This window comes from Cottoperca gobio, chromosome 8, assembly GCF_900634415.1.
Source record: "Cottoperca gobio chromosome 8, fCotGob3.1, whole genome shotgun sequence".
In the NCBI taxonomy this organism is placed as follows: Eukaryota; Metazoa; Chordata; class Actinopteri; order Perciformes; family Bovichtidae; genus Cottoperca; species Cottoperca gobio.
In genome coordinates this window covers 7,174,961-7,193,035 of record NC_041362.1, presented here as the reverse complement: position 1 = coordinate 7,193,035, position 18,075 = coordinate 7,174,961, and the positions used below count along the sequence as shown (strand labels likewise).

Below are 18,075 nucleotides of genomic sequence, written 5' to 3'. Positions count from 1 at the left end.
GGACAGCCTCCTCCTTCTCCTTTCTTCCCAGACTCCCTATTTCTCAGTCATTGAGTAGTCAGGAGAGTTTGTGTGGGAGCGATACATTCCCGTTTAATATTTGACACTGACTCAGACCTGGAGAGGGCAAGGGAGGGAGGGACAGACATGAGCAACAGAAAATAACAGAGGATGACTACACCGGATGAGTAACACAAGTCTGAAGTCAATTTTAATGAGATCGTTCAATAAAAATCTTCCTGCATACAGGCAAGTATAAATGTTATTTTCACATGGACACAACATTTACAGGAGGAGTACGAGAAAAGGACGATGCGGTAATTAAATATTCTACACAACCTGTCTAACTCACAGTACTGTTGCATTCCTATCTTTGTTGAAGAAAGACAAATAGTCACACAGAGGAACAGTTATCCTAACCGTCACTGTACATACAGTAACATGGCTGGGACACGTGTAAAACCAGCCCATCTGTGTTGCTGTGGAGACAGGAGTAATCTGAAGGAGATGGAAGATGTCTGAATGCTACGATGGCTGAGGTCCCGGATCTGTAGATGTGGAGAATAAAAAGGAATTTATTGGTATGTTGACTATTGAAGTAATACCTCTCAAAGATGGTGTAGAAATTTAATTGAGACAGAATTTAAGTAAATTGAGTCTGTGTTTAACAAAAATAAAACTACATCAAAACATCTGTTTACAAACTGTCACAGTTGCCCCCCCCCCCCCCCACACACACACTTTACGGTCACTAGTTTTATATAGTTCTGCTGTTGTTAGACGCAGCCCCCATTTACTTTAATTCATCAAGGATTTTCCCAGTTTCTAGATTCTTTATTCACTATGGAGGCATGCGAGAAAAACAAAGTGCTCTTTAAGAATTCAAGGTAACACAGGATGAGTAGGCTAATTGATATACAAATGGTCATTTCCTTTAACATCTGCAAAGCAAGCACGTAGTCAGTGTGATAAAAAACACACTCGTGCTTCTTCCAAGAGTTGAGGAGGCATGATAATCTGGACATTCCTATCTCCTATTCTTAAATCACTTCTATTCACAACTGTTTGTATGTGACCTTGAGTTGTGTATGGCGAATTTGAGAACGTATTTACCCACTCCACTGATGTCTACCGTCTCTGCACAGGCCAGAAAGCGAGCCACATGAGGTGAGCAGGAGGTAGGTGTGTTCTGGTTTTCTACCAGACAGCGCTCAAACTCCACAAACTCCATGGAACAATCCTGTCTGATCTTCTGGATCACTGGGCTATGAACAATGAAAACAAATTATGGATGAGATATGCTTTTTAAATGTGGGTGTGAGGATGTTGAAGCAAATGGGAGTAAATGTACAGATATATTGACTTACTGTGATGATGTACACTGTGCAACCTTCATCTTCAGTTCCTGACACTTTAACTGCCATGTTGATGGGTTGGAGGCCACACATGACCCATATGCCTCCATTTCTTTATGGCAATACTTTGCCGTGATATCCATAGCAGCCTGCCTGAAAGGTGAAACGTGTATGTAGATCAGACCGTGATTATAGACAAGCCCCATAAACCATCACCAATATGATTAACTTGCTCAATCAAGCATAAGCAATATAGTAAACGGAATAAAGTAGTTTTGTGTGGGATGCAGCCTGATTCACAACGTAGAAGATATCTTTATTTACAGCCTGTATCTACCTCTCAACATTTCGTAACTACTTCCATAGACTAGAAAACATAGAAAATGTCATGTGGATATAACCCATAATTAAAATTCTTACATGTTGCTCTTTTAGGCTTGTCTCAAACGAAGAGGCTGATCAATCAAGGTTATAACACCAGTACTTCTGCATGTGGAGCCATGTCTGTGCCGCAACTACACCGTAAACACCCATTACTATCTGATTGGATGGAAATACAACCACCTGAAATAGTTCTGTAATGTTATTGGTTCCGGCTTGTGTCAATCTCACATCTTGGCCCCTCCCTTATAATGACAGCGCATTTATTAAAGCGGTAGTCACGTAATCATATAATTGAAGCATTCAAGTACAAATGTCGTCAATATTTTGTCGGAGAAACCACCTTATTCATATGTTAGGTGAATTTTAACATAAACAACACGATTAAACAGAGTGGAAGATAATACATGTAGTTTTTTTGCGGTTCATTCGTGCTTTGCCAAGACAACCTTACGTGTCTTTGCGTGTTTACGTATGCGGAAGCGACGGTCAGAAACTGAGCGATTCGGTAAACGGGCTCTGTAGGCTGGACCGAGCACCGCTCCGTGTGTTGAATCGTATTTTTTACCGGCTACAGCACGACGGGGTGGTGGTGGATGATAGTGGGGGGCAGAGGTGAGAGTACAGTACAATGAACGACGCCGAGAAAGAGGGGAGTTTGGCTGCAGATGGAATTCAGGGACCGGGTGAGCTGCAAATGGCCCCCTCTGAGAACCACAACCAGCATGACAGTAGCCCCGGCGACGAGCTGGTGAGCTCGGTGACGCTGTACAGGCGCAGGCCCCGTCTACTACACGGCACAATTCTCCCGTTTCTGGCTATTCTCTACCCAGGCTGGATTTATGTGTGGTTAGGAGTGTATGGTGCCTCTGAGTATCCGGAGGCAGGCCTCCTGTCGCTAGCCGCTATCGGGATCGCGCACGTCCTCACAGCGCTCTCTGGTTATTGGTCCGTGCACGCGCACTGTTGGCTCACTTGTTCTAAGGTAAACATAATTTATAACAACAATAATAGATTGATATGTATCTGGGGAACCCACTGTTTTACCATATCCCTTGCACACAGAGGTCAAAAGTGGTCAGGGTCAGTATTGACCCAGGAGCAGGTACGGAATCATAAAGGCACTATAAGAGTAGGCCAGGTGTTAAAGGTTAAGGGAGGGCCTCTGTAGCCGCAGTTTGAATCAGCAATGACATTTCTCACAGCCATATTTTTATCTTTGTTTCAAGTTATGAAAATGTCTCTGGGATTTGTGGACATGACCCATGATTGTTTTATTTAAATCACTTTTTAATTGTTTTTATTTCACCAGGCGAGTCCCATTGAGATTAAGAATCTCTTCAAGGGAGACGTGGCCAAGGCAAACATCCGCATAAACAAAAACATTATGTTACTTGTAGAAAACAGAAATGGGGACAAAAGGAACTAAAAATTAATCATAGGGAAGCCAGTTTCATAACCAGATGGATTATAAACACTGACATCTTAAGGAGTGTGGAGGCACCTCCAATTATTTCATAGTAGATTTAAAATGATTTAAGAGATTTATTCATTGAGTTTCAAGTTAGTTGTTTCTGAAACATATTTCATGCAGAGGGTGCACAATACACAAATGCTCTTTTTCCAATTTCCATATGGGCATTTGGGACTGAAATCATAAATAAGTCCTAAGGTGTTTCTGCGTGATAAAGACACATAGGTAGTGAGTAGTAGTGAGGCGAGCAGACCAAGAATTGCCCTTTCAAGCTTTTTTATACTAGAGGATGATTATATAGAAACAAAACATGTATCACCGATTTCTGATTGATATATAAGGTGGTATCTGTTTAAGTATAGAAAATCACCTGTTCAGTGTCTATTGCATGATAATCCATCCATCTATCGTCTACCGCTTATCCGGGGTCGGGTCGCGGGGGCATTTATTTTATTGCATGATAATGTGAAGTGAAATTGTCATTTTCAACTAGCATTCCAGAGAATTTCATGAAATAACTTTACTGCTAGTAGAAGGTTTTTACTGCCAATTTTAAAAGAGAAAATTGTGTTTTTATGAGACGATGTTAAAAATGATAGTACAATGTTTTTTACAGTGATAGATAATAATTGATAATTAACATATTGCTCAGCATTTCTGTGTGTTTTCTCTGTAAGCAGTTGTGTAAGAGAGTCTAAATCCTAGAAAAACATTAAAATAAATTTGTATCAACAATGTAATCAGGTAAGCCTACAGTTCTTTTTGCAGTTAAATGTAAGTTTAGTAAAGGATTCTTTAAAAATGTGTCTGAACTTCATATTGAAGCAGCTGTATGTGTGGACAAAGGTACAGAGGCACACAACTATAACAAATACAACAGTGACCTGCCTCAGTGTGTGAATTTGTCATCTGTTTATTTGTATACACAGGAACCAGACCCAAAAAAAGCTACGCTGGCTAAGGTCATACCCACCCCCAATAACGGTTCCGCTGAGCTTGTGGCACTACAGAGGGACCAGGTCAGTTCACGTATTCTCAGGAATATCCACGTTGTTCTGTTGTTTTGAAACACGTCCCAGATCATTCACTGTACGCAAAGCTCATATTTTGTCATGCGCCATTTGATCTTGCCAGTTATTTGAAATATACATCTGCTGAGTCAATCCTGCTGCACTGTAGGCAAACTATTATTTCTATTTTTCTATTCTCATTTGTAATTTGACTTGCCGAAAGATACAATCAGGGAAAAATCATTCATTTTAGAATTAATGCTGTAATTTATATTGTTTTTCTTTTTCTGACCAACAGGATGAGAATGGGGAGGGGACTTTATCTTTTGAGTTTCAAAAGATCTGCTACATATTTGACCACCAAGAGAAGAAATGTTTCCTTTCAATAGCATTTCCCATAAACGACCCAATGGGTTACTTTCAGTCCTGGCGTGGCTACCAGGAGGAGGCTGAACTCAGAGCTGCAGAAAAGCGCTACGGCACCAATCGTGCTGAGATGATGGTGCCAGATTTTCTGGAGCTCTTCAAAGAGAGAGCCACAGCTCCCTTTTTTGTTTTCCAGGTATATATTTTGTTGTAGAAATTGACTTTTTACTTTTTTAGGTATGATGTTGTTGACCTTGTTATTGTGTCTGTATCCATGTGAAGTTATCTAATGTCTGCCATCCATCAGGTGTTCTGTGTGGGTCTGTGGTGTCTGGACGAGTACTGGTACTACAGTGTTTTCACGCTGTTCATGCTGGTGGCGTTCGAAGCCTCTCTGGTCCAGCAGCAAATGAGGAATATGTCTGAGATCCGCCGCATGGGAAACAAGCCCTACATGATCCAGGTAGGCTTGATCAAGTTTAACATTTAGTGTATTCAATTTAAAAATTCTAAATACACTTTGTCTTGCATCTGAAAATGTATCATCTACTACAGTATTTTCCTTTGCATGTAAAGTATAACTAATTTATTTGATGTATTTTGTGCCAGGTCTATCGAAACAGGAAGTGGCGACCTATTTCAAGCGATGAGCTTGTCCCTGGTGACATCGTATCAATAGGTAAATGTCCTATCAACATTTTATGACTTCTCATCACAAACATCAGATTGACTCTGTTAGTTTGTGTTTAAAATGTGTATTCTCCGCTTCCCAGGACGTTCGCCCCAGGACAACTTGGTACCGTGTGATGTGCTGCTACTCAGGGGTCGTTGCATTGTGGATGAAGCCATGCTGACCGGAGAGTCGGTGCCCCAGATGAAGGTGAGAGGCAAACTAATGTATACATGATAACACTACACAGAGCTGAGGGCATAAACGTTTGAGTGTAGGCCTCAATCATTCTCAATGGCATGGGAGTATTGTGGGCTATCCTAATTACTGCCGATAATATGGTGTGTGCAGGAGCCAGTGGAGGACTTGGACCCAGAGCGAATCTTGGACGTCCAGACAGACTCTCGACTCCACGTAATCTCTGGGGGGACAAAAGTGGTCCAACATAGCCCCCCTTTAAAGGCCAGCGCTGGACTCAAACGTAAGTGCTAATTCATAGCTTCTTTTATCTGTTAACAACATCTTCATCATCAAATCAAGATGCAAGCTCATTAATCTTCTCATTTCTATGTGCAGCTGTAGATAACGGCTGTGTGGCCTATGTACTAAGAACAGGATTCTACACTTCTCAGGTGAGGAAGTTACCTAATATGTCAACAGTATATTACGACACTCCATTTCTTTCTAGTACTGCATTTTAATTCTAGTTTTGACAATACGTTGAGTTAGCTATGACTGTGTACTGACTGTGTACAAACATGCCTCCAGGGTAAACTGTTAAGGACCATCCTCTTTGGTGTGAAGAGAGTGACGGCAAACAACCTGGAGACTTTCATCTTTATTCTCTTCCTCCTTGTGTTTGCCATTGCTGCAGCTCTTTATGTGTGGTTAGAAGGTGAGATGCATATAATCAATTCATTAAGAAGCAATTATGGAACACAGACATTATCATTGTGAAAGTGATAGCTAATAGCTGGAGGTGAGGGCATATTTAATATCTAAATACTATCTTTGTGCTTTGTATTACTCCTTCAGGGACCAAGGATGCCAGCAGGAACCGCTACAAGCTGTTTCTGGAGTGCACGCTAATCCTCACTTCGGTGGTTCCACCAGAGCTCCCCATAGAGCTTTCTCTGGCAGTTAACACGTCTCTTATCGCTCTGGCTAAACTTTGTATGTCTGTGTGTGCTCCTATTCTGCATGTGTGTTGAATAGATATTAAGAGACCTGGACAAAGCAGCTTATAATACAAAGCTTGTAAGAGCAGTGGCTTCATTCCTATCTTCTTTTTCTACCCTTGCTTAGATGTATTCTGTACAGAGCCCTTCAGGATACCATTTGCAGGGAAGGTGGAGATTTGCTGTTTTGACAAAACGGGAACACTAACCAGTGACAGCCTGGTAGTACGAGGTGTAGCAGGTCTCAGGTAAACCCTGCCAACCATTCTACTTCAAACATCATCATTTGTGAAGCACAGACACAAAGCTATACTATGCTATGGTTTAGGTTTGGGTAATATTTAAATGCATTTGCACTGTGTGGAGGGTATCAACTGATGATTGCGTTTATGACAGAGAAGGAAAGGAGGTGATTCCTGTATCTGAGATCCCAGTTGAGACACATAGGGTGGTGGCCACCTGTCACTCACTGGTTACTCTGGATGATGGACAGCTGGTCGGAGATCCACTAGAGAAGGCCATGCTGACCGCCGCTGACTGGACCCTCACTAAAGGTACAGGGAAATGACCTCCACTAAATGCACAGTGCAGGGCAGTGGAGGGTGTGTGAGAGGACATGTGTATGCTCAGGTTTGTGCTACATACAGTCTCAAATTTGCATTTGTTTTTGACTTGCAGTGTAATCTTTCATGTTGCACTAAACATGCTGTGTTCAAGCTTGGTGGTGTATTTTGACCAGTGCATCTTAAAGAATACTTCACCCCCAAAATGACCATTTGTATATCAATTACTCACCATGTGTTACCTTGAATTCTTGAAGGAAACTTTTCTCTCATTCCTCCACAGTGAACAAAGAATCCAAACATGGAGAAAAGTCTTGATGAATTGAAGTAAATGAGGGCCGCATTTAACAACAGCAAAACGATATGCATTTGGGGAATAGTGAGCATACAACTGGTTAAATGCTACTACTAATATACTGCACGAGATGTGTGAGCGTTTGAAAACGGATGTTTTGATCTAGTTTTGCTGTTGTTAAAGGCGGCCGCCATTTACATCAATTCATCAAGACTTTCTCTCCATTTCTGGATTATTTGTTCACCTTGGAGGCAAATTAACAGGGTGAGTAAATAAAATACAAATGATCATCTTGGGGGAGACATTTTCCTTCAAAGTAATGCTGTTTTTCAAATGCATTGGATTTTAATGTAGATGTTACCGTTAAGGAACCTTGGCTCTTAATAGCACAATGCTTAAGTGTGTGTCTCATTGACTCTTTGAACAGATGAAAAGGTGTTCCCCCGAGGCATCAAAACCCAGGGACTTAAGATCCACCAGCGTTTCCACTTTGCCAGCGCTCTAAAGAGGATGTCAGTCCTGGCCTCTTATGAGAAACTCGGCTCCACTGAACTCTGCTACATCTCAACTGTCAAGGGAGCTCCGGAGACACTCAGAGGAATGGTACATATCGTTAATACATAAACGCTCTAGTCTTATCATGTGTACCTACTGGTGTTCTAATGTGGCTGTGGCTGTGGTTATAGTTTGCAGAAAGTCCGGCTAATTATGACGAGGTCCACAAGGAAATGTCTCGGGAAGGGTCTAGAGTGCTGGCTCTGGGTTACAAAGAGATGGGACACCTCAGTCATCAGCAGGTTCTTATTTTATTTTACTCAAAGTTATCAGTCTGATCTATCTGAGTAGTCTAATCTGATGAGAAAAGATAGTTACAAACTAATGTGTATCTCTTTGGGCATTATAGGTCCGGGAGATGAGTCGCGATGCGCTGGAGTGTGACTTGCTTTTTGCTGGGTTCATGGTTGTGTTCTGCCCCCTCAAGAGTGACAGCAAGGCCGTCATCAAAGAGATCCAGGAGGCATCTCATCATGTAAATAAGCTGACAACGCAGAATTGTGCATACATACTCAAACAGCATTGTTTTAAGATGTATAATCTCTCTTACTTTGATTTCAGGTGGTGATGATCACAGGCGACAACCCTCTAACGGCGTGCCATGTAGCGAGAGAGCTCCACTTCATCCAGAAAGAACACACACTTGTATTGCAGCCAGGTCCCGGTCAGGGTAAGACATCACTTTACAGAATTAGATCTGTGGATAACGATGTCAGTAATAAAAGTTGTAGCTAAAGGGCATAAAGATTCTTGTAGTAATCCTCTTTCAGTGGATGTTTTGACCAAGGACGTAGACGGTACAGAGTACTGAATAATTTACCTCTGATGTTGATTTGCAGGTGCTTGGCAGTGGGAGTCCATTGATGGCAGTGTGAGTGTACCACTGCCCCCTCCGTCCGTTTCCGCATTCATAAGTCAGTTCGACTTGTGTGTAACAGGGGAGGGGCTAGCCAGACTGAGCTGTGACACCCAGCTACTCAACAACCTCTTGCCTTACATACAAGTGTTTGCCCGCGTCAGTCCAAAACAGAAGGTAGGTCCCAAAAAACAACATACATACAACATGACATTATGTTAAGATTTATAAACCACTGCTTGATGGTACTGTATGTAACAATGTTAAATTACCTAAGGATGAACTTTAAGGAACTTTTGGTAGTTATAATAACTTCCTGTTCTGTTTCAGGAATTTGTCATCACAAGTCTAAAGGGGCTGGGTTATGTGACACTGATGTGTGGTGATGGCACAAATGATGTCGGCGCTCTTAAACACGCCCACATAGGTAAGATTTATCAACCACCAAGACTGAAAACATGTGTCCCTATGTATGACCCCAACAGTGTGTAGTGATGATCATTTTTTCCTCAGGTGTTGCTCTGTTAGCGAACGCTCCTGAGCGCATGCCTGAAAGAAAGAAACGGGGGAGAGAAAAGGAGGCGCCCCCAGCAGAACTCAGACCTTTACCACCTGTCAGTTCAGGAGGCAAACTGAGTTCCAGGGCAGCCAGGCAGAGGGTAATGGCCCAGAGAGAAGAGCAGCTTGCAGCACAAAAGGTTTGTGTCTTCAAGAAGGGCCTACTTCCTGATTCTTAAGGGAATATTTGACCAATTACTTACAGTGATTGAAACACATTTATGTTTATCGGACCACTGAATGCAGCATGCTAGCCTGCAGTCCCATGTTAGCCTGCAGTCCCATGTTAGCCTCCTTCCAGTTACCAAAGTTAACAAAATCATCAACTTGTAGCTCAAAAAAGAGAATAAATGTGCCTTTTCGTTGAAGAGTTGTAGTGCACTGGTCTAAACATCAGAGTTTATTCTGTAACAGGAGAGGATCAGTCAAGTCTTACGGGAACTTGAAGAGGATCAGGTACAAGTAGTGAAACTGGGTGATGCCTCCATCGCTGCCCCCTTCACCTCCAAACTCTCCTCCATACAGTGCAGTGAGTAACACACATTTATGATTTCAGCTCTTGACATGATTCGCAAAGACGTAAAGGTGATGCTGCTCCCCACAACTGAAACTTTTTTTTTTTATCCCACAGTCTGCCATGTTATAAAGCAAGGCCGTTGCACTCTGGTGACGACGCTCCAGATGTTTAAGATCCTCGCTCTCAATGCCCTGGTGCTGGCATACAGCCAGTCTGTCCTCTACCTGGAGGGGGTCAAGTTCAGCGATTTCCAGGCGACCCTGCAGGGCCTGCTCTTAGCCGGATGCTTCCTCTTCATCTCTAGATCAAAGGTGAGAATTTGTCAGACAATACCTGTTTCTGATTGATTAATATTTCTCCAAGTCAGGTCATCTTTACTGAATGTTCTTTTCTACTTTGTGTCTACTGTTTTTGATAGAAACCAAAATGATCATTTTTTCCCTGTGTTTACATAGCCACTGAAAACGTTGTCTCGAGAGCGGCCCTTACCGACCATCTTCAATCTTTATACAGTGTTGACTGTGCTTCTGCAGTTTGCTGTTCACTTCTGTAGTTTGGTATATCTTTACAAAGAGGCCCAAAGCAGAAGTCCGCCCAGGTAACTCACAGTAACACAGAAGCAGAGAGTAAACAGCAGTTCTGCTACACAAGTTAAATATTTACAATAATAACATTACATTAATACATTGTAATAACATTTCACTTGTTCTTTCTCTTTTGCAGAGCGGAGCAGTTTGCAGATCTATATAAAGAGTTTGAACCCAGTCTAATTAACAGCACCGTGTATATAATGTCCATGGCCATGCAGATGGCCACCTTTGCCATTAACTACAAGGTACTTATTCTTAATACCATAAGTATTTGCTGTCTCTGCATTCTTTTGTATGTTAACTCACAGTATTTCTTGTTCTGTCCGAAAGGGTCACCCCTTCATGGAGTCTCTGAGCGAGAATCGACCACTGCTATGGAGTATCGCTCTGTCAGGTTTAGCAATTGTGGGACTTCTTACTGGTTCTTCACCAGAATTCAACGAACAGTTTTCTCTTGTAGATATTCCAACTGAGGTGAGTGGACATTATTTTACCATAGTTTGTTTTGTTGAAATAGCCTTGTAATGATGATGTACTCCATGAGGTAACCTGCTTCCTGTTTACTTCCTTGCAGTTCAAATTAATCATTGCCCAGGTTCTGGTGGTGGACTTTGTCGCCGCTCTGCTGGTGGACCGTGTCCTGCAGTTCCTGCTGGGCAAAGGAACTCTCAGGCTGCCTTCTTGAACTCAGTGCCAACAGCGACCGCTGCCCTTACCAACCAAACTGTAAAGGGAGAGATGACTTGGGAGGAAGAGAATTAAAGCCGTTGTGACACAAGACAGCTGAGACAGTCATGGCGTGCAGTACTATACACTCTGTGTATCCCTTCCTTCGTCCTGCTCTGCCCCTCCTTAACCATCGGTGTTTCTACATTTTCATCAGCATTTTTTTCAATTCTGTTTCTATTTCTTCATAACTCCTTTTTTTTTTTTTTTACTACATTTCTCTCTCTTTCTTCATCTGTCCCTCCCCGCTGCTACACAAGGCCATGAAGACAGCAGTATTGAGTGGAGTGCAAGACTGTGTGCCTGCCAGAGTGAAATATACAGGCACACAAAAGAGGCATTCTCCAAGAGAATTGCAAAAGTGTTTTTGATTCTTTTGATTCTTCTCCTTGATTTTGTAAAAAGTGAAAAACATCTCTAACAGACTTATAAAGACTTACAGATACAAATTACGAAGTCTGCCAAGTGTTTTGTCAAGTACTGATGTGTCGCCACACGGAAAGGATGAGCATGTCCAGCTGTTCATGAACTATCCTTTTCCCATAAGCAGGTAAGTAAAGAATGATCAGGGTATGAGAATATAGTGTAACTGAACGAAGAAAGACATTTCTTATGAAACGTATCAAGTGAACTTTGTGTTAACTTATCAACTGATCTTAACTTACAAACATACTGATCTCAGATCAGCCATAGGTAACTGTTTGCTATTTACCTTTTTATTATCCAAAAAATAAATAACTCCAGCTTCATTTCAGTAATATAATCCCATGACTGCTAATGATTTTTTGAACACAATCTTAAATTAACAAAGGGCAAATCAAAATTATACATACAACAAAGTTGATTTGTTTGGAGGCTTGTTTCTGCTTGGTTAAAGTGAACCCTTGTGCCTCACCAGGGATATTTTTGGGCATTTGTGGATAATTGTGGCTGTGGTACTGAATATTGCATACATTTTGGCAAGGTTGACTTTATTTTTATTTTGGAAGTTCAAACTCCGCTCCTATATTAAGTCTCTAATACAGTGTGTATTCAAAATACAGACACTCAGACTCTTAAGGACAAAAATGTACCCATTGAAACTCATTAAAACTACATTTTTTTACAGCATAATTATCTGTCTTTCAATCTAAAGCCCTCGCTTCAAAATTTTACTTTTCACTATTTTCCACCAGATTCACTGGCCATTTTTTTATGTTCTCTTGTCGTTTGGGGCAAATACATGCTATTCTCCTGGTTTCCGCGAGAGGCATTGCTGCTGTATTATAGAGCACTGTATGCAACTAAAACGATGTGTGTCTTCATATGGATGTCAGAGAGTTTAAAAACTTTGAAAGAGAATAGGAGTAAGACAAAAAAGCACAATTTACATGGACAATAAATTACCAGGTGAGATTTTTTTATGTTGTTCAACATGCTACTCATTGACATCTCAGAGAGACTAGCAAAATATTCCGCAGGAAAAACAAAGAACATAGAATAGAATAGAATATATATATATATATATATATATATATATATATATATATATATATATATATATATATATATATATATTTGTTATAGGGTTAACATTCTTAATGTGAATGAATAGTTACTAGTTATTTTCAAGACTGATGTTGGTTATAAGATGTAACTGAGTATAAGAGAGTCAAAAAACTGCTGCAGAAATATAGATTATTTCCCAGACATTTTTGTCCTCTGACACCAGAGCAACTTTTTTAAAAGTGAGGCACAAGGGTCGAAAGTGTATTTGAGCCTTTTCTTCGACAACATGAAGTCATCTCCGAAACAGTTTAACCTTTTGCTTTTTCCTTAATTTAAAAATATTAATTTTCTTATACTTTTTTTGTTTGTAGATATCTTATCTTGTATCCCTTTCCCCCCAACATGGGTATACTTACTTACCATAACACATGTTTAGCTTCACCTTTCAGCAGGATACAATGAACTGGAGTGCAGCGGTGTATAGGCTACACTTTCCTCCGGGCGCCTCTATCCCGCTGTGTGTGAAGGTGGTGGGGTATTAAAATGGTCCTAGCGTATGTGCATCTTTTGAGGTGGTGTTAACATTTTCAGTGTGTAAGTGCACATTTTCAAGGCGTTATGCGTATGTGCACGTATTTCGATCTGCCCACCCATTGTTATGAAATTATAACATTGTTTTAAGTATTTAACGACTGCAGCTCCCATCTCTTTGATATCTGACTTAGTTTGCAGTCGCGTGTGTTACATTCACACTACATTTCCCATGATGCTTACGTTAGAAGAGGGGTTTGGCTTGTTAGGCGCGCGCTGCGAAGAAAACTATTTGAAAGAAGAAATGGCGGAAAAACATTCAGAAGCTGGACAATGGTTTGTATTCTATTCTTTTACCCTTGCGGCAACCAATTTAACATTAAAAGTTGACTTATATTCAGGAAATGCAGTAAAGCGTCACCTCTGTCTTGAGTTTTGCCCAAAGTAAAGTAATGTTTACGTTATTGTTGTGGTCTTCAGTGCTTAAACGTTACTAACGTAGTAAAACGCCGTATGTTAATTTTTCTCAAACATTTCAATAGAGTATTTGTTATTAGTTTACGTTAACATTGGTTTGTAAATTCACAAAATGTTGTTACAGTCGCGGAAGTGTCGCCGTTGCTGATGATACCCAGAATGAGGTAAGACATTCAACTGACGTTTAAGCTAACGTTAGCTAACGTTAACCAACAATGCCTCTGCTAATTCTATGTCCATGAGCTAAGCATGCAATAATATAATGTATGGTGTCACTGCTACTTTTTCTCTGTGCTCAATCTACCAAGGTCAACTCGGTAAAACAGATATCGAAAAGATGCTCCACAAGCCCCAGCACAGCTCCCCCAAACAAATCTCCCCGTACCGACCTCTCACCCACCACACAGACACCAGATGCAGGGGAAGGACCGTCAGAGAAAGAAAAACTAGAAATGCATACAGAAAACACTGGGGGATCTTCGAGTCCCACTGTAAATCCCACTGCACGAAGGAAATCCTGGAGGAGAGCAACCATAACCCGACGCTCTCTCCCTGCCCTTCCCAACCCATATCAGGGTGAGATGTCTAGCTTATTTGTACCTTGTAATCAGGAAGGAATGATCCTTTGTCTAATTGTCTTCTGATGTGTTTGTTTAACAATATAAATCCCTATTTATGTGTTTATTGTAGTTTTGTGCAGGAGCATAAGTGCATCCTTATCACAGCAAGAGAGGCTCGAGAAATTGATGGGTGCTTCAATGAGGGTGAGTGTGGTAGGGTCAATTGTGACAAATGGGGAACATTTAATAAGCAGGCACAGTAAGTTACTTTTCATCTCTCTGGTATTGAGACAAGATTCTTTTCCCCCACTTAACTAAAAATATTTGGAAAAGGATGGATTAAAAGGTACCAGTTGATGTTTAACAAATAAAGGGGCATGTGCTCTGGTACAAACATCACTGAAACATTTTTAAATCACACTTATTGGTTTGCATGTAATAACTAGAGATTTAGCATTGTAATAAAAATGGTGTTATAAAAACAACGTATGAGATTGACTGAAATTTATATTCACAACTTTAGAGACATACCAGATGTTTTTGTTTTTTCAGGACTACCTACCTTCTGTACAAAATATGTCCTAATGTAGTAGTAAGGATAATGATTCAGCCATAATAAGTAGACTGTAAGGGTCTGGGACATTAGGTTAGAGGGGGGACATAAAGTTAGTCATTAGTCTCTAAGACTAATGAATGTCTGTCTAATCACCTCTGCTTTGTCTCTAGCTGGCAATAGAAAGAACTCAGAATTCGCTGCAGTCAGTGCCGAACACCTCACTCGAGTCTTTTCAAAAACAAGGTTGGTGCTTCATCTGGTGGGTATGTCACAGAGATCTTTATTTTAAGTGACTCGCTGTCAAAGTAAGTTCAAGTTATTTATCTGTTTTGTGTCTTCCTTGGTGCAGTTGAGCATGTGCAGAAAGAGTGGGGTTGTCTGGCCAAAAGCATATGGGATGAACCAGGGGGTGATCAACTCTCTGCTAGAGCATCCAGGTATTGTAGCTGTTTAAAAAAAAAAATGTATTCAGTTTTCTGCATTATATTTATTTATTTTGTTTTTACCTACAAATTAATGTTTAATACTGGATTTATGCCTCTGATGCTTTCAGTTCTAGTGATCCTGCAGTGCATAGAGCCATGGAAAAAGTCCAGAAAGCCATCAATAGGCATGTTCTTAATATCACTATAGCACACACAAAGTATTCATACAAACCATACATTCAAACTTAAAAACACAGATGGTGTGATCTATCACATGAAGTTTTTTTGTTTACCAAGCTGTGTTGTGTTTTAGGCTCCAGGCTGAAAGTGAATCTTGGGAGGCACTGTTGAACAAACACAGGAGTAAAGCAGAGGAACTGAAAAGGTGAACATGTGTACTGTCACTGAGGAATACTGTAGCAATACTATGTTAGTGTGTCAATATTGTCTTCTCAATTGGGACTCAATAAAATGCTCTTTATTCGTTGCAGGAAAGTGGAGCAGGGCCAAGAAGGTGGCGTATCATTAGACTCTACATCTGTGGCCCAGTCCTCACAGTACCATTTCATACAGAGTAAACCCGACTACCGCGGTCTCCTCTGTAGACAACAGCCCATGCTTCACACTATGGCATTGATTGTATGTTGGAAATTATATCATTACTAAATGTATCAAAAGTTTTTAATTGTTGTGTAATCAGTGATTTGTTTTTTTATGTGTAGATGGACACTCCAAGTAAGATGGTTAAAAAGCTTCTGTCCATCAAGGAGCAGTCACAGTTGTTAGTGAAAGAGACTAGTGGCCGATTGGGTAATGATATTATTTATCTATGGAATGATTTAACTCGAATAAACAATGATATGGTTATTTAACATTTATTCTGGCTACTTTTTCCTACCAGCTGCAGAGGCAGGATTCCAGGATCTTTCACCTGACCTCATCAGGAATCTCATGGTAGCACCTTTATCCTCTACAACTTCATAGTCACTCTGGCAGGAGGCAAGCACAAGCAATCACTCATCTAATGGACTATGACTCTTTATGACTTGTATATGAACTTTCTGGTAAATCTGCTGTTATGTGATTTGGGAACTTACAATTTATTTGTTTGTGTTATTGGATAAAGTCAGCTCTAAGTTTATGTTTTCTGTGTCAAATAAAACCACTTCCTTCAGCTGCAGGACTGGGAGTAGCTCTAGTTCAGGTAATCCATGTGTTTGACCAGCAGGTGGCAGTGGCTGGCTATACCATATTATGATAAGCTTGGTGAATGGCCAGAGTGTATTTTTCTGTTAGGCCTTCATTAAGTGTATTACCTGTAAAACCTGAATCTGTTAAGACTAGACTGCCAGCTGTAAAGATGTAAAGTTATTGGTCATTGTTCATAAAATATACAGAAATATTGAAATATAATGACTATCGTAAACCAAAACATGTTCTTTATAAAATAGTTTGAAATGGGAAATCATTGGATATAAGGACATTTTAAGTGGTCTGACTATTGGTCTACTATTTTATAAATATCCTCATAAGTGAAATTGCAAAGAGTAATTGATACATGGTGTCATTTTCAAAAAGTGCCAATACACCTGTGAAGAAATGTGCCAATGTTTCCATTGAAATCGACTTGTACAACAGAAAAGCATTAACTTAAATAATATTGAATACAGAAGGATTGTGCTCTACAGTTTGCCTATAGTTTTGTTTATTTACAGTACATTTTACATGCTTATTCTCAGTCACATTTACTCTTTTTTTGGTGCTGCATCTATTTCACTTTATCAGTCTCCCCTGACCATTCAGGAGGAGGCCCCTCCCCCACAGTGACTCACCCCCATCTCTTGCATTTGGCTGGGTCACTGATGCAGAACGAAGCTTTGACATTGTACCAGTCAGTCAACGCTTTGTTCGCTATCCCTCCTATCTCTTGGACCCATTCACTCATTAATGTTCATACTTAATTCTCTGATAACAGTGAGAAGAAAACCCTTTAACCATTGAAAACAATAAATTAAGAGTGAATGACTTTCTGTGCTCTGCAGTCTTGATCTCTAACATGGAGTATGCTGAATTTTCCTTGTGATTGTATTCAAGGGAGTGACTAGAGAGCACGGGGACAAGCACAGAAAAGACAAGCGGGGTTGTGACCGTGAGAGTTGTGAGTAAGGGAGGATGGTGCACAGCAGGAAAGATCGATTCTTATTTAGATGAAAATGAGGCTTGATGCTTGTGGGGTGAGAGGAGGGCAGCTTTAGCATCCAAATGAATAGCAGTTTCACAGAAATTATCCTTAAATGAATCACCAACAATAAAACGTATAAAGAAGTTTACAAAAGCATTGACAGTCATTTTACTTTCAAGGGAAGGTCTCTCTTGACAGTGAGACTGACTTTGGGGTAAGATGATAATCCCTGCAGCGACTCACTTACAATTGTCGCTTTAAACAACCTCAATGAACCAAGCAAATGGCATTTTAGAAAGTATTCTTAAAGTATGATTTGGATGCAGTGCATATTTGGATAAATGTTGACTATTTTTTAAAAACCAGAAAAGGAGGGTTCTTTTTTTCTGTTGTATATGATTTCTTTATTTCATGTTTATAAGAGTGGACGTTTGGTTTTGGAAGGGGTAACATTTTAAGGGGTTAAAATCCACTGCTTGGTATAACCACCAAGAAACCTGAATTGTGACTTGTACTATATGCACATGCAAAGAGCAATTACTGTTTAGGTTTGCTGTATTCTCTATTCTTGTTGTCTCTAACTTTAGATTGATTAGCTACAGATTGTAGTAGATGGATGTGTGGAGAGTCAGCATAAACCACTGCCAGTTTGGTCCTACTCCCTCATGCACACCCATCATCTCTTCTCAGTACAGCAAGGCTGGCTGCTGCTCTCCTCCACATCCATTCAGCCAGCCATTCGTCTTGGAAAGCTGTCTCTCT

General features: G+C 40.5%; 3 protein-coding genes across 3 annotated transcripts; 2 read left to right on the top strand and 1 right to left on the bottom strand.

Moving 5' to 3' along the window:
* Positions 1-185: 185 nt before the first annotated feature.
* Positions 186-1,935, bottom strand: chchd5 (coiled-coil-helix-coiled-coil-helix domain containing 5). Its single transcript, XM_029436920.1, has 4 exons — positions 1,776-1,935; positions 1,368-1,508; positions 1,114-1,265; positions 186-548 (listed from the first exon to the last, which is right to left on the bottom strand). Coding segments are annotated over exons 1-4 (318 nt in total). The 5' UTR covers positions 1,778-1,935; the 3' UTR covers positions 186-525.
* Positions 1,936-2,367: 432 nt separating this feature from the next.
* Positions 2,368-11,857, top strand: atp13a1 (ATPase 13A1). The gene is made up of 25 exons (XM_029436860.1): positions 2,368-2,721; positions 4,140-4,229; positions 4,519-4,782; positions 4,894-5,049; positions 5,196-5,265; positions 5,360-5,466; positions 5,608-5,737; positions 5,833-5,888; positions 6,025-6,151; positions 6,292-6,429; positions 6,562-6,682; positions 6,831-6,988; positions 7,720-7,895; positions 7,979-8,089; positions 8,197-8,322; positions 8,409-8,517; positions 8,687-8,880; positions 9,034-9,130; positions 9,217-9,401; positions 9,676-9,790; positions 9,893-10,089; positions 10,234-10,376; positions 10,502-10,613; positions 10,699-10,842; positions 10,943-11,857. The coding sequence occupies exons 1-25, from the start codon at positions 2,368-2,370 to the stop codon at positions 11,051-11,053; spliced, it is 3,591 nt and encodes a 1,196-aa protein (XP_029292720.1). The 3' UTR covers positions 11,054-11,857.
* dsn1 (DSN1 component of MIS12 kinetochore complex) lies at positions 11,562-17,157 on the top strand. Its single transcript, XM_029436895.1, has 12 exons — positions 11,562-11,644; positions 13,308-13,449; positions 13,715-13,754; positions 13,899-14,166; positions 14,281-14,354; positions 14,877-14,949; positions 15,056-15,143; positions 15,260-15,316; positions 15,445-15,516; positions 15,623-15,770; positions 15,854-15,941; positions 16,033-17,157. Exons 2-12 carry the CDS (start codon positions 13,346-13,348, stop codon positions 16,113-16,115), a joined length of 1,095 nt encoding a protein of 364 aa, XP_029292755.1. The 5' UTR covers positions 11,562-11,644; positions 13,308-13,345; the 3' UTR covers positions 16,116-17,157.
* Positions 17,158-18,075: the final 918 nt, after the last annotated feature.